The 13266-nt window shown below is 55.5% G+C and overlaps 4 protein-coding genes across 4 annotated transcripts in view; 2 read left to right on the plus strand and 2 right to left on the minus strand.

Annotated features, from left to right (window-relative positions):
- Positions 1–1230: 1230 nt before the first annotated feature.
- On the plus strand, positions 1231–2697 carry CHGG_01971 (uncharacterized protein; the record flags this gene model as incomplete). The annotated part of the gene is made up of 2 exons (XM_001221191.1): positions 1231–1436; positions 1542–2697. The coding sequence occupies 2 exons, from the start codon at positions 1231–1233 to the stop codon at positions 2695–2697; spliced, it is 1362 nt and encodes a 453-aa protein (XP_001221192.1).
- A 671-nt stretch (positions 2698–3368) lies between these two features.
- CHGG_01972 (uncharacterized protein) lies at positions 3369–7470 on the minus strand (the record flags this gene model as incomplete). The annotated part of the gene is made up of 4 exons (XM_001221192.1): positions 3369–4722; positions 4799–6118; positions 6568–7014; positions 7217–7470. 4 exons carry the CDS (start codon positions 7468–7470, stop codon positions 3369–3371), a joined length of 3375 nt encoding a protein of 1124 aa, XP_001221193.1.
- A 1192-nt stretch (positions 7471–8662) lies between these two features.
- On the plus strand, positions 8663–9969 carry CHGG_01973 (uncharacterized protein; the record flags this gene model as incomplete). The annotated part of the gene is made up of 2 exons (XM_001221193.1): positions 8663–9838; positions 9946–9969. The coding sequence occupies 2 exons, from the start codon at positions 8663–8665 to the stop codon at positions 9967–9969; spliced, it is 1200 nt and encodes a 399-aa protein (XP_001221194.1).
- Positions 9970–10199: 230 nt separating this feature from the next.
- The window catches only part of CHGG_01974 (uncharacterized protein), a gene marked incomplete at both ends in the record, with an annotated part of 4677 nt that continues 1610 nt past the window's right edge, over positions 10200–13266 (minus strand). The window contains 8 exons of the mRNA XM_001221194.1: positions 10200–10226; positions 10342–10823; positions 10943–11147; positions 11227–11488; positions 11561–11666; positions 12056–12186; positions 12700–12856; positions 12958–13090. Coding sequence (XP_001221195.1) covers positions 10200–10226; positions 10342–10823; positions 10943–11147; positions 11227–11488; positions 11561–11666; positions 12056–12186; positions 12700–12856; positions 12958–13090 — 1503 coding nt within the window. The remainder of the gene's footprint in view (positions 10227–10341; positions 10824–10942; positions 11148–11226; positions 11489–11560; positions 11667–12055; positions 12187–12699; positions 12857–12957; positions 13091–13266) is intronic.

Raw genomic sequence — 13266 nt, forward strand, 5'->3', positions numbered from 1 at the left:
ACCCCTCTAGGCTCAACTTGAGACACACCGCAAAGTTGCCGCGTTGTTAATACTCTTTGCAATACGGACCAAGGAATCACCGCATCGTCCCATAAAATGTGTGAGGCAATGGGTACCTATTGTGTTGGTGGCCTCCCTCCTTGCGTGCACGTGGTGTCGCCTCGACGCATCCCAAGCCCCCATTGCGCGTTATCGACTCGTGACGAGAGCTTTGGTGGCCGCCTCCTTGTCTATGTCCGTATCGCTTTTTGTGTTCTCCAGCAGTTAAATTTGTCCTTTGAGCGAACTTTGCATCAATTGTAACCGTAAGAAACCAACCTTGAACCAGATATCAACCCACTGACCCCCTACTTCTCGAATTCACAATCATACCTAGGTACCTAAGGCTTCGAGAGGTCGATAGCGGGCTTTACCGTCGTTTTCCTAACCCCGTTATCCTCGAAATGGAACAATCCAGGTATTTCCCGTGTCGAGGCTATTGCTGTTTGCTTTACGGAAACAGCCCCGACCTTCCTGTCAATTGTAGCCGCGCTGTTGTATGACTACCGTACAGGCGAAACATTACTGCAGAGGACATTCCTTAGGGATCTTGTAACACCCGTGGATGAAGGCTCATATAGAACTTCCTCAAACTTATTCATTTTACCCACTGAACATCGGCACCAAGGTTGCTTGTTCCCCAATCTCCAACCGGTGGATGAACGGCCGTGAGGGTATTGCTCTGTAGGTACCCAGGTAAAGATACCCAAGATAAACGTGGATATACCAAAGATGACAACGTTGGCCTTTAAATGCCCGGGTGACGGAAGCGGCTAGCGTGCCGCCGTCCCTCCATACTTAATAGACAACCGCTTGATTCTGAGCTATCTGCAGTGAGGCCTACCGCAGCGCCTTGTTACCCTGGCTTCGCTCGGGTCAGCCCCAAGCCGAGGCATCGGCCAATGAAACAAGCGCCAACGATATCTTGCTTGATTAGGTGGATTACGTGGAAAAAATGGGTGCCTCCTAACCTCGCTCATGTCAACGTCCTCGGAGGATATGTGTGTTTGCCTGACTCTAATCCGGCCCCAACATCCATAAGGGTTTATTGTTCACCTCCGTCACGGTCTATATGGGAGTAAAGAGTCATGGCTAAGAAACCAAAGGCTCCAAAGTCCTTTCACTGCGCCATTTGTGCAAAAGCTTTCAGCAGCGAGGATGCGTGCCTGGCGCATGTTAAGGCTACCCAACATGCCTACTGCAAACCATGCAACCGAGTCTTCAAATCTCAACAGAGCTTTCAGCAGCACCAGAAAGATTCCCCGGCTCACATCAAATTTCCCGGAAAGCCCCAGGGGCCAGTTCATCCTAATCCAAAGGCATGGACAATTTCATCGGCTCGCCTCCACCCTTCGGCGGAACAACGACTTGATCTTCCCGTCCAGGCTCTTCAACATGTCCAGGCCGCCCAGCCTCCTCCCGAGGCAGTCATCCTAGCCCACGACCTTTCCCGCCGCATCGCCGTTCTCCAACAACAGCTCCTAATACTGCAAATCGGGCAGACCGGCGCACTCGGCCCTGCCCCCATTAACGGCACCATCCCCACCCCAAGGCCAGCGCAACCCCCCTTTCTCCATTACCCCCCCATCAGCCACCATCCCCCAACCTCCCCAAGCAACACCAACGCCAACACCAGCAACAACAGGAACAGCACCCGCACCGCCCCGCCTCACCCACCGCGGCATAACCTACACCACCCTGACCCCGGCCCAACAAACCGCCCTCCACCCCCTCCTCCTCGCCCGCTGCCACACCCGCAAGCGCCTCTCCATCGAAGGCTACGACCTGGACCCCCGCCCGCCCGCCACCATCGCCCCGCCGCCGCGCGACCCCCACAACAACAACAACCCGCCCCGCCACCACCACACAGCAGCAGCGGCAGCGGTGGTGCTCGACTGCGAGATGGCCGGCACATCCGCGGGGGACTACCCGATCGCGGTGTCGGTGGTGGATTTCTTCACGGGGGCGGTGCTGGTGGACGCGCTGGTGCGGCCGGGGGCGGGGGTGGTGGTGCAAGACTGGCGGAGCGGGATCACGGGGATTGGGGCGGCGCGGATCGCGGATGCGGGGAGGGCAGGCAGTGGAGATGGGGAGCCGTTGGCGGGGCGGGAGGGGGCGCGCGAGGCGGTGTTGCGGTTTGTGGATGGGGAGACGGTAGTGGTGGGGCAGGCGGTGAGGTTTGACTTGAGGGCGTTAGGGATTGTGCATGGGCGGGTGGTGGACTCGGCGGTGCTGGCGGCGGAGGCGTCCGGGAGGTTTGGGGGCGTGGCGGGGGGTGGTGGGGTACATAGGAAGATTAAGTGGTGGGCGGGGCTGGAGGAGTTGTGTAGGGAGTTATTGGGGATGCGGATTCGTGGGGGGGAAGGGCAGTCGCATGATAGTTTGGAGGATGTGCTGGCGACGAGGGAGCTTGTGTTGTGGTGCTTGGAGAATCCGGACCAGTTGAAGGCGTGGGCGGCGATGCGTTGGGGTGTGAAGGCGAAAAAGGGTTGGAGGACTCCGCAGGGGAGGAAGGGCGATAGTGGGAGGAACAAAAATTGGTGGACATGGGCGCAAAGGACCTACGGGCACGACTCGGATGATGATCAGATGCTTCGTTGGGAGGATGTGGTCGACTACGCGTGCTGGCCCAAGTCTCCACCCGACTGGTCCGACTGATGGAAGGGTTACAGAGAACCATCGTATTACTCGATTAAAGGTGTGGTATTTACTTGCTGTGGAAGTTCTTCTCTAGGTACCAGTATGCCTGAACGGGACAAAATTATTACTACATACATACATGTAGGCCGCGGGGGTTGACGGGAGGGATGATGTCCCTGTTTCCACGCACTACCTTAGTTACATTATCCTGGCACCTAGGGCGAGACAATAATGTTCGAATCGCGTGCCAATTGTCTTTGGGAATGCCAAATCCGAAAGCCCGCCCCATAAATCGACTCAATACATGTACTTCGCCCATATGTCGGCAATCTCCAGGGCCAATTTGTCACCCACATCAGTCCGCTACTTGCCTCTACAACGTGTTGATATAGAAACAGTGTCCTGCCTACCCACATGCCCCTCAAAATACTAGTCGGATGATTGATGCTGAGAGGGGCGGGATTAGATCGCAGATGCATGACAGGACAACCTCATTCCCAGGTATATATCTAGTGCCTCTCCTAGATACATCTAGTCCCAAGAGTGGAGGTGGTACTTCAGATCGTTAACCCTCGCAAAAGCATCAACCACACCCCCCACAAGCCGTCCACCACAGCCGCCTCCTTCCACAGCCATCACCACCACACTGGCTCACGCACCCCGTCCCGCAGACATCCCCTCCCGTCTGCTCACCCCCACACCCATCCGCAGCCGCACCCGCACCACAACCAAACACCCCGCACCCACCACACCCCCCCACACCCACTATCGGAGTCATCATTACCCCCCTCCGCCCCCACATCCCTGCGCGTCGCCCTCCAGTCCCGCAGCCTCTCATATGCCTCCATCCTTCTCCCCCGCGCCAGGTGCGACCACGCGGCGGCGAAATACAGGTGGTACGCGCCCTTCTCAAAGTGGTGCGAGAAGGGCTGCGCGCGGTGGATGCCACCGAGCTTGAGGCGGTCCAGCCTCGCGTCGTCCTGCTGGTGCAGCCACAGCGTGGACTCGCGGAAGCGCGGGGAGAGGGCCATGGCTTTGGCGGCGCGGAGGAGCGCGTCTTGTGCGGTGAGGAGGGTCAGCCGGTTGCGGAACCAGGAGTGGTCGCTCATGGTGCCGGCGGTGGGGGGCGGTGGAGCGTTGGGGTGGTTACTTGAGAGGAGGGAGGGGCTTTGGGCGTCGGGGTGGCTGTCCCGTGGGTAGAGGTACCGGCTGCGGGAGAGGTGTAGGGAGATGATGGACCAGGAGTCGAAGGGGAAGGCCCAGACGTGCTTGGAGATGTTGCACTCGCCGCAAACGCCGGGGTATCGCTGGTAGGCTTCGGTGCAGTCCCAGGGGAAGATGTCTTGGTAGGGGTACAAGGGCCCGCCGAAGGCACCCCAGTCGTACCAGTACTCGGTCAGAGTGTCGATGATGTCGGACTCGTCGTGTCGGCCGTAGTGGAACTTGAGTAGGTATTCTTCTGTCAGTCCGTTGGGCACGTCGTACTTGGATCGTGTTTTCTCCTTAATGTAGGCGCCCGGCCGGCAGACGAACGACATCAGGTATTTCTTGTCAGGGGACACTAGTGGGCCGAACAAAGTCCTGTCGATCAGGCCGTCGCAGAAGTTTTGGCAATTGTTGTTCTCCGGGTGCCACTTGAGATCGACTTCCAGTAATCGAGAGACCAGACTGTCGATCACATTTTCCACCTTTAGGACGAGGTACTTCTTTAAGCTGGGCATGAGCCTTTCGACGGCGCCGTCCATCAACTTGCCTTTGTCAGTGACAGAAAGGCCCTCATTCTCTACCCGCTCACTTTCGGCGATGAACATATCAATGAGCTCGTCTTCACTGGCAGGGTCAAAAAAGTTGCAAAATGCCCCCCCAACAACCTGCTTCATCATGGCCTTGTATCTCTTGACGGTGCGCGGCCGGTTGTGAGAATATAGGAGCCGCTCATTCTGGCCGGATACGATCAGACTATGCTGGATGTTGCAGGGTGGGACATGGAAAGGTTGCAGACTCTGCGGGTCACGGCTCGTAATCAGAGCACCTCTCATGGTGCTAGGTTTAGAACTTTAGGTTAGTCACCTGCAAAGCCACAATGACGAGCATGAGGGAGGAAAGACTCGGGACATACTGCGCAACTCCATTCTCAATAACCAACGGCCCAAACCGTAACGCCAGATGTGTATTCCCCCAGGGTATGTTGTCGGCCATGCTCCTGAGATAGAACGGTATGTCCTCGTGGTTGCTGGTCGTGAACCCGTAGCTGGTCCCAAACTCCCCAAGCGTCGCCTCCAACTGAAGCGCATTTGGGTTTCTGACCTTGGCCGGTTTATTAGGAACCCCCCACTGGAAGCGAGCCCTCTCTGCTGCCATTTTCTCCTCTCTCTTTTGACGTTCGACGTCCCTCTCGCGTCGTTCATCACTAAGCGTTCGGCTCGTGTCTGCCTTTAGCCTGGTGGCGGCATACTTGGCCTCGGCCACCATCTCCGTCAGCTCGAATAGGCCGCAACGCGGTCTGCCTATCTTGCCTTCTTCGTTGAGGTGCTTGCCGCCGCCTTGTGCCTCATCAATGGGAAATAGGGCCCTTGTCTTTCCGGTGTTGTCACGCTTTTTCACGCCAACACATTGGCAAATGGAACTTGCCACTTTTGGCGGGACGGCAGCTTCGAGACACGACTGCTTGTGCAGCTTTGTGAACGAGGCCTGCCCATAGTGTTTGTCTCTGTAGCATTGCTCGCACACCGTGATCTCTGCGTCTTGGAGGCTGCGGAACATAGACCCACGAATGATGGCGCGGCAGTCAAAGCAGGTCAGGTAGGCAAACACGGGCATGTTGGTCTCGTCGTACGATTGGGCGCTCAGTTGAGGGGTGGGTGGGCGCTTCCAAAAGGTAAAGAGCTTCTCTGGGGGCCGATACTCGATGACCTTGTCGATGTCGAGGAACTGGGCACTCTGCAGCAGCATCCTTGCCCTTATCCTTGGAGTGTCCTCAGAGGTATCTTCAGAGGCAAGAGCGGCGCGGATCTCGCCCCTCATGTTTGCGCTTTTCAACTCTGCAAAGATATCCCAACCCCTATCCGCCAGCGCCTCCTTGTACGACGGCGGGTTGTCTTTCCCTCCCTGTCCCTCTTCCGATTGTCTGTGTGCAGAATCATAGCGGTGAGTAAACCGGCGAGAGGTATGGCTGACAGCATCGAGAAAGGTGTCGTAACCGTGTACGTGCCGATCCTTTTCGACTGGCAGAGTGACATGAGCGTATTGCCGTTGCCACTTTTTCAGAGTGAGCAGGATGGGCGGTATCTCCCTGCGTACGCCGTCCCAGTACATTTTCAGCAGCTCATCTCTGAGGTGAAGATTGGCAGGGCCGATCCTTTCGCGCGGGATCGAGGCGGAGTTGGTCACATGGCTGGAGCTGGATTCGGAGGACGTTACACATGCGGAGGTTGTGGTGCTAGAAAGGGGGAGACAAGACAAGAGTGAAGCCATTAGTTAACGTCGCCGAGGGACAACTTGTGCGGCGGGTAGGGAACCAAAATTCGTGTTGACTGCTGGCTTCGTAACATGAGCTGAAGACACAATCATCAAGGGCAACCCGGTTACTGCCAGGTTAAGTTATTCGGTGATGACCTTGATCCAACCAATCACCCAGAACTGCACGAGAGCCGAGCTGAAACGAAAACGGCCTCTCACCCCTGGGCGTGCTAGTGCTCCGCCCACCCGCATTGCATCGGGCGTACAAGGCAGATTTGGGTCAACCAAGGTTTGAGCCTGTCTTGTTATCTCACACCACCCCACGCTTGTGGTTTGGACTCGTGGAACTGGGTCAATCTCTGCCGACGGCTGAATGCACATTCTAATTCTCGGCCTTGGGTAGTTATAGCTATACTCAGATGAGGCTACTTCTTGATGGAATGGCCGATCCAATGGCACTCGTGGCTGTGTTTTAGCCCTGCAGGCCCGCAGTCATACAACCACCACCTCTTGCGGTCTCCAGGGAGGGCTTTGGCGCACTTCGCGCAGTATATCCTCCTTCTTAACGCGGTTCCCATCCGCAGTGATTTGGTTTCTCTCTCCTCCCTGATGGCGGTCATCTGGTCATCATCAAGAGCAGCGCAGTGCAAACACAGTGGGATTTTCCCCGGTCTCCGTAGCAAGGCGATTGCAGAATCAGGACAGCTCGGCCGTTGCAGGGCGAGGTTCTCAGGGTAGAGAGTCGCCAGCAGCGGTGCGGGCTGTCCAGCTCCGCGCAATAGGTAGCAACCGGTGCAGATGGCATAGCAGTCTGCCACGTGCTTTGTTGTTCTGGGGACCTCTGCATTGTTCTTGGACACCATACAGCTCTGACCACTGTCCGTTAGCACCTACTTAGTTTCAGTGATGGTAGTATGACTGAAGGAGATGACTTGCCTGACAGACGAGGGTCGCACAAGCCCAGCACTGCTCTTTCTGACCTCCATCACAGGCATTCACTGCCAGCAGCTCTGCCCGCTCACCGCTTCCCTTTTTTGACAAGGAAAAGACTGCGTTCCGCGTCGCTTTAGAAGTCAACGACGCGTTGATGACGTCTTGGTAATGCAAATGGCCGACGAGCTGAGCTGCAACGCCGTCGCTCCGAAACAGATTCGCAAGGGTCTTCTTCTGTTCGTCTGGCGGTGTGTCCCTCTCCTCAATGCTGTGATGGCGGTGTTTGGTTTTGTTGAGACATAAAATAACACGCATGGTATCAATGATGAAGATGACGGTCACTCTGCACAAGCCGGGCAGACTCGCGAACTGCATCAAGAGGAGGGCCTGAAGGATCATTATCGTCCTGTTGCCGTTAGCATTTCGTATTCCCAGTTCAGCTATGACAGGGAGAATGAGAAATCCCCTACATGGTCAGGACGGTTGTGATCTGCACCATTAATACACGTTGGCAGCTGACGACCTTGTTGGTATCTCCCGTTGCTTCTTTGACATAGAAGAAGATTCTTGTGCTTTTCTCGGCCCGCAAGTCCCAGCAGCTGTGAAGCGACAGTGGCAAAAACCGGTAGGCGAGAACGACCGAGAAAGCCAATAACGCAATGACGATAGCATCGACGATACACAAGTAGAGATAGCCGCTGGACTTCCTCGCTGTATAAACTTGGCCTGAGTTGCGGTCTTCCGCCAACCGGTTGCGGGCGATGTAGCCTGCGATAAAACTCCACACTGGTAGTAGAATTCCCTGCCATTAGATGTGTTAGTCCTTTAATGCTTCCATGATTTGCCAGATGGAACCTACAATACAAGCCTTGATGCCCACGCTGATAAGCAAGTCCGTCGCATATGCCAATTCGGCGGACTGTCGGATACCATGAAACAAATGAACAGAAACAACCCCATGGATAAGGTATGGCGCGGCAGCTAGTATACGAAGCTGTCGAATCCAATGCTCCCTATTCCAGAGTGCTATCAAAGTAAAGACCACCGAGGGCACAGCTACGGCACTGTAGACGCCCAGAACCACAGTCGTTCCTTGTTCGTCCATCTTGTCGGCATCGGTATGTTGTGTTTACGGAAGTAGTCTGGTGAGAAATTACCTACCTCAACTTGGCGTTTCTTCTTGAACTGAAATTCAATGGCAAAGGAGGTCCGAAGGCTGAAGCTGTGAGCCCCGCGTGGCGGTCTGCATCATGCAATAGTCATATGCAACATACTGGCTAGCGCGGGCTCCGCGGCATGCAAGGCAGATTGCCCGACTTGAATGCGGTCTAACTTAGCCGCCCCGATTTGGATTCAGCTTCGAAGCCTCCAGCCTCCAACCAACGACCGTTTTGAGTGGCGGCCACACAAGATGCTCAACACCGCGAGTAAATCATGTTTGCTCTCATTTTGTCTACCATAAGCACACCCGCCGCTGATTCACCGGAATTATTTCTAAAGAGGTCCTTTTCTGACAATCACGCCACCTACGTACGGTCTACCTACCTACTTACTTCCTTACCGAGGTACTTAGACTGCAGAGACGGCCAAAATGGGACTCGACAGCCCGGTCCACATGCAGGCGCTGCACACCAGGGGCAAGTCGACCATCAGTTCGTTTACTGGCGGCAAGAAACTTCCGTACGTATTGGCCGAGGCAAAGTCCGAACAACCCGTCATTCCGTCGCCCGACCTTTTCTCCGATTTCCCAGACCACAAGGCCACGGGGTTCAGACTGCCGACCATCTCCGAGTGCGCCGCCCACTTGGAACTCTTGGAGACCTTCTATGTCCTCCGTCAACGGATCCTTCGGAGTCAGAAGATAGACGGCGCCATGGGCATTGTTCCCGAGAGGGAAACCAAGACGGGCGTCAACTATGACAAGAAAACATTGAAAGATCCCAAGCTGTGGGAGAAGCGGCAGAAAAAGTGGCCTGCATTTGTTGAGTTTGCTGTCATCCGGTTTTTGGTCTGGCGCAGGACTCTCCAGACTTTACAAGAGAGACAACCAGGCGAGACAGGGGGGACAACCAGAGAGTTCTACCTGCCGCCGGTGGACGTGCTGATGGTATGGCACGCGCTTATGCTGAACCCGCTTCTCTTTTTCAAGCATTTCCACGGGAAACCGCTCTACAATATGGCCATGCCGTGGAGGAAAGTTGCCGAGCTGATCGATTCCAACGCTTGGGTCCTGACCCTGCCAGAGACCGCCAGCGCAAAGTTTGAAAGCGACACAGCCCTGTCAACCGACCTGTTTGCGTTTCTGGAGCGGTGGCCCCCAGTCCCGGATCTAAATACCGGCACAGACAGTACCAAGCCAAACAATGAAAGGCCCCTTGCCGTACCAGTTCCCCGGGCAACAGCGATGAAACTCGCGGTTGATGCGAACGCCCCGGCAGCCGACCCCCAGTTCACCATTGAGGGCCACCCGGAGATACAAAAGTACTTTGACGAATTCAAACGTGCATCGGAAACCGACCTGGCTGCACAACTTCGAGATGCAGTCATTCGTCAGACAAGCTTCATCGACAAGATGAACAACCGCCTGTGGATCCGCTCTCCCTTCGTGTCATCGACTCTCCGTCGCGGTATAGGCCGCTACGAGAAGTTTCTGGAGCTGATGAGAGTCTATCCCGGCAGGATGTTTGTCCCCACGCTCGACATCGACCTGGCCTGGCACACGCACCAGTGTCAAGGCTCCTTGTACGCAAAGGGCACGATAAAAATGGTGGGGCGGTTTGTCAACCATGACGACTCCATCGCCAAAGGGAAGCTGCAGAACGGGGCTGCGACAACGAAAGATATGTGGAGGGTACGATACGGGACAGAGTTCAGGGTGTGCGGGTGTTGGGACTGTGAGGGGCTGATCTCGGTCCTGGAGGCGGGGGAAGAAGGCATGGAAGGGATGGAGGACATCGTCAACAAAGTGGGCGAGGAGGTGATGTACTACAGGGCCGTTGAGGCCGCCAGACGTGCACGGGGTAAGATGCCCAGGTTCCCGATGGAGAGGATCTAAAACTTTCTCTGGCTAGCCCCAGCCTTTTTCTATCGCCCCTTGTTTGTTGTGTACCACGCATATGGTTATTTGGTCAGTGAACCTTCAGTCTCGCAGCGGCCTACCAATATTTAAGTGCAAAGTTCAGTGTTCGAAGTATGTATCTAGGATTTTCAATACCAACGAAGCTATAACAAGTTCGAGAGCCGTAGAAACTACTCCCGACGAATACCTACCAGCTCCTCCACTTCCCTGACAAGCACATCTTTCCCCTCTGCTGGCCCAGCTGTATCATCAACCCTCGCAAGCATGTCCATCCGTTCCAGATACACCACCCGGCGGTGCACCGCCACGTCGCAGAACAAAAGTCTGCCAAACTCGTCCGCGGTAAGCCGTACAGGCTGAAGCGAGTGATGCACGAATTTGGTGGCGTCGCTCTCATCATCCCCCGCCGGTCCTACACAACTCTTCAAAACGATAATGTCCCCCAGTAACTGAAACTGTGGCGGGGGTAGCGGCCACATGCCCTTTACCCCGGCTGCTCCGGCGTGTGCAGCGAGACTGGTGAGCGCCGGCGTGTGCAATGGTGGAAGCCCGTATCTGGACCTGTACAGGTCCACGAGCGAGTTGAGGTACGGCTTGTCTGCCCGGGTGACGAGGTCGTACTCGTTGACCAGCGCCAGAACCACGTTTACTTGAGGCAGACGTTTGCAGTTGTCTGTCAAGTTGATGTCCGTCACAGGGCCCGAGCCAAACGTTACCAGCGAGAATTTGACTTTCGACACTTTATAAACTGTTAGTGGCTGCCTACCCAAGGGTCAATGGTGGGAGACTGACGTTCGGCTGGTGGATTAGACACAAAGTGCAGAAACACGAGGGATGCAACGGCGCCCCCTGCCGAGTGCCCTGTAAATACCACTTCAGCAACCCGTTTGTCAGACGTTACATGTTGTTCGATGGCCACTTTTAGGGTTGGTATGAGCGTCTTTGCGCAGGCCAGAAACCCCGTGTGCGCTTTAGTTCCTGCTATGCCTTCGAATTTCTAACACACGTATCAGTAAGATACTTGTATTAGTGCCTAAACACCTAACTGGTCGACAAGTGTAAGGTCTTCGACGTACAAAAAGAGAACCGACGTCCCTGGGCTCCCCGTTGGAATTTACCACGTGGTCCACCGTGCTGGCCGTCCCCCTGACGGAAGCAAACAAGGTCATCTTCTGGTGGTCAGATACAGTCTTCCACATTGACGTAGCTTTGACCGTTCCTGTCACAGAAGGCGTGCGTTGCATAATCGGTTGCAGCTCTAGCCCACTAGAGAAAGTTGGCTGGCTTGGGTAGTCGTAGACAAGTGAAGCACAGCGGCAAGCTGCCTGCAGGAACTTGCTCATGTCATGGGAGCTGCACCTTTTGTCAGCCCCTAAAGTGATTTGTTAGGGAAGAGGATCGATCGCCTACCAACTCCATGGACGGCCCATCTCCGCTGGGACGCTACTGTGCCAATACTTGGCCGCCTCTTCGCCCAGCTTTTCGAGGTGGAATTGTAGCAGGTCGTCTCCCTCGTCTATTGGGGAGACATAATGCAGTCAGTGACCAAGTACACAAAGTATGGGAGTCGGAAGTAACAGGAGGCAGACCATCATCGGGGGCGTTAAACACAAACCCGAGCCCCTCTGTGAGTTCCACAACGGCAGCCGACGCCGCGTGCGAGTTATCTGATGCCGCCGACACAGCGAACTCTTGCGACTTCGGGACGGCGGCCGCAGACATGGCGGCGGTCAGATGCACCGAAGATCTGACTGTGCCGCTTTTGAGGAGTTTTCTTTTCCACATGGTTGCCAGGGATGTGTTGCAATGATGTTTTGGTGGGTGCTGAATGGTGTTTGTAGCGCCCATGTCCGAGCGTGGCGGGTTGAAGGGAGTGTAGGGAGGCCTCGGCGGCTGGATTGTTACCAGAAACCACATAATTGTGGTAGCAGAGCTGCTGGTGCCATGAGATTTTCTGCCTTGGTGGCTGACCGGCGTTCAGCTCAACCCAGGGGTGTCCATCTTGGCACCCCTTCACATCGCCATTGACGAGCCACCTCCCGTTGAACAGTCACGGACAGTACCATCAGAACTGGACCAAATTGTAAGGAATATTGACAGTGCTTCAAAATTTGGTACGACAACTACAGGTAGGCCGAACAGCATGTGAGCGCCGGGGTGCTGAGCACGAACTTCCTACGCTTGGTGCTTCTTACGGTAAGGCAAAGGGAAACGCCGTTTCGTCACCGTCCCGTTCCGGTCTAATGGATTATGCTGCTCTGAACACGTGCCCTGAGGTCCAAAGCCTGAACAGAATTCCGCAATTGCTGGAGTGTGAGCTTCCTGGAGTGATAGTTAGCGAGTCAACGGCCTCATTGTACAATAGCAAGACGGAAGGGGAGAGGGATGAAGAGAAAGTCAGATCTTTCGTGCCAGTTTTCTTGCATCGAACAGATCCTCTCAACTGACAGCGAAGTTAAGGCTCCATAATGGTGTCTCAGTCCCGGCGACCTTCTTGGTCAGACTAGCACCGATTGATGTTCCAAAGTTCAGGCTCCCTTGCAGCCCACTCTGGAACTCCCCGCACACGGTGCAGTTCGACGCTGTCGCTGTCAGTGTCTCCGAGACCAACCAGGAAACACCAAGGGATGTACTCACAAGTCACCGCCTTCAGCGTGGCCGATAGCGTCGGAGCATCCGCTCTCAACTCGGCCGCAAACCCGCTCTCTGTATCATCACAGTTCGATCAGCCATGGTCCAAGGGGCCTCACAACATGACAACCAGCACCACCATCTCCAACCCCTCAACAACTCCAAAGACAACTCACCAAACACGCTAACCTCCACCCCCACCGCCGCCCTCAAAAACACCGCCGCCCTCGCCTCCACCGACGCATCCACCTTCAACTCCTCCCCCCTCACCTGCACCCCCCAACCCTCCACCCCCGTCCTCCCATCCCCCTTTCAAAAAAGTCCAACCTCGCGATCGACCCCTCACTCTACAACGCCAATCCTCCTCACGGTAAACTTCAACGGACCCTGTTCAACTTCTCTAAGATTCGAGCACAAAACTCACCCTCAACTGGTGGGGCCCAGGGTGATGCAAGCGTGGGGACTCGACGACGGCCGCCCCGGGG

Source organism: Chaetomium globosum, genomic scaffold, assembly GCF_000143365.1.
Source record: "Chaetomium globosum CBS 148.51 scaffold_1 genomic scaffold, whole genome shotgun sequence".
Lineage (NCBI taxonomy): Eukaryota > Fungi > Ascomycota > Sordariomycetes > Sordariales > Chaetomiaceae > Chaetomium > Chaetomium globosum.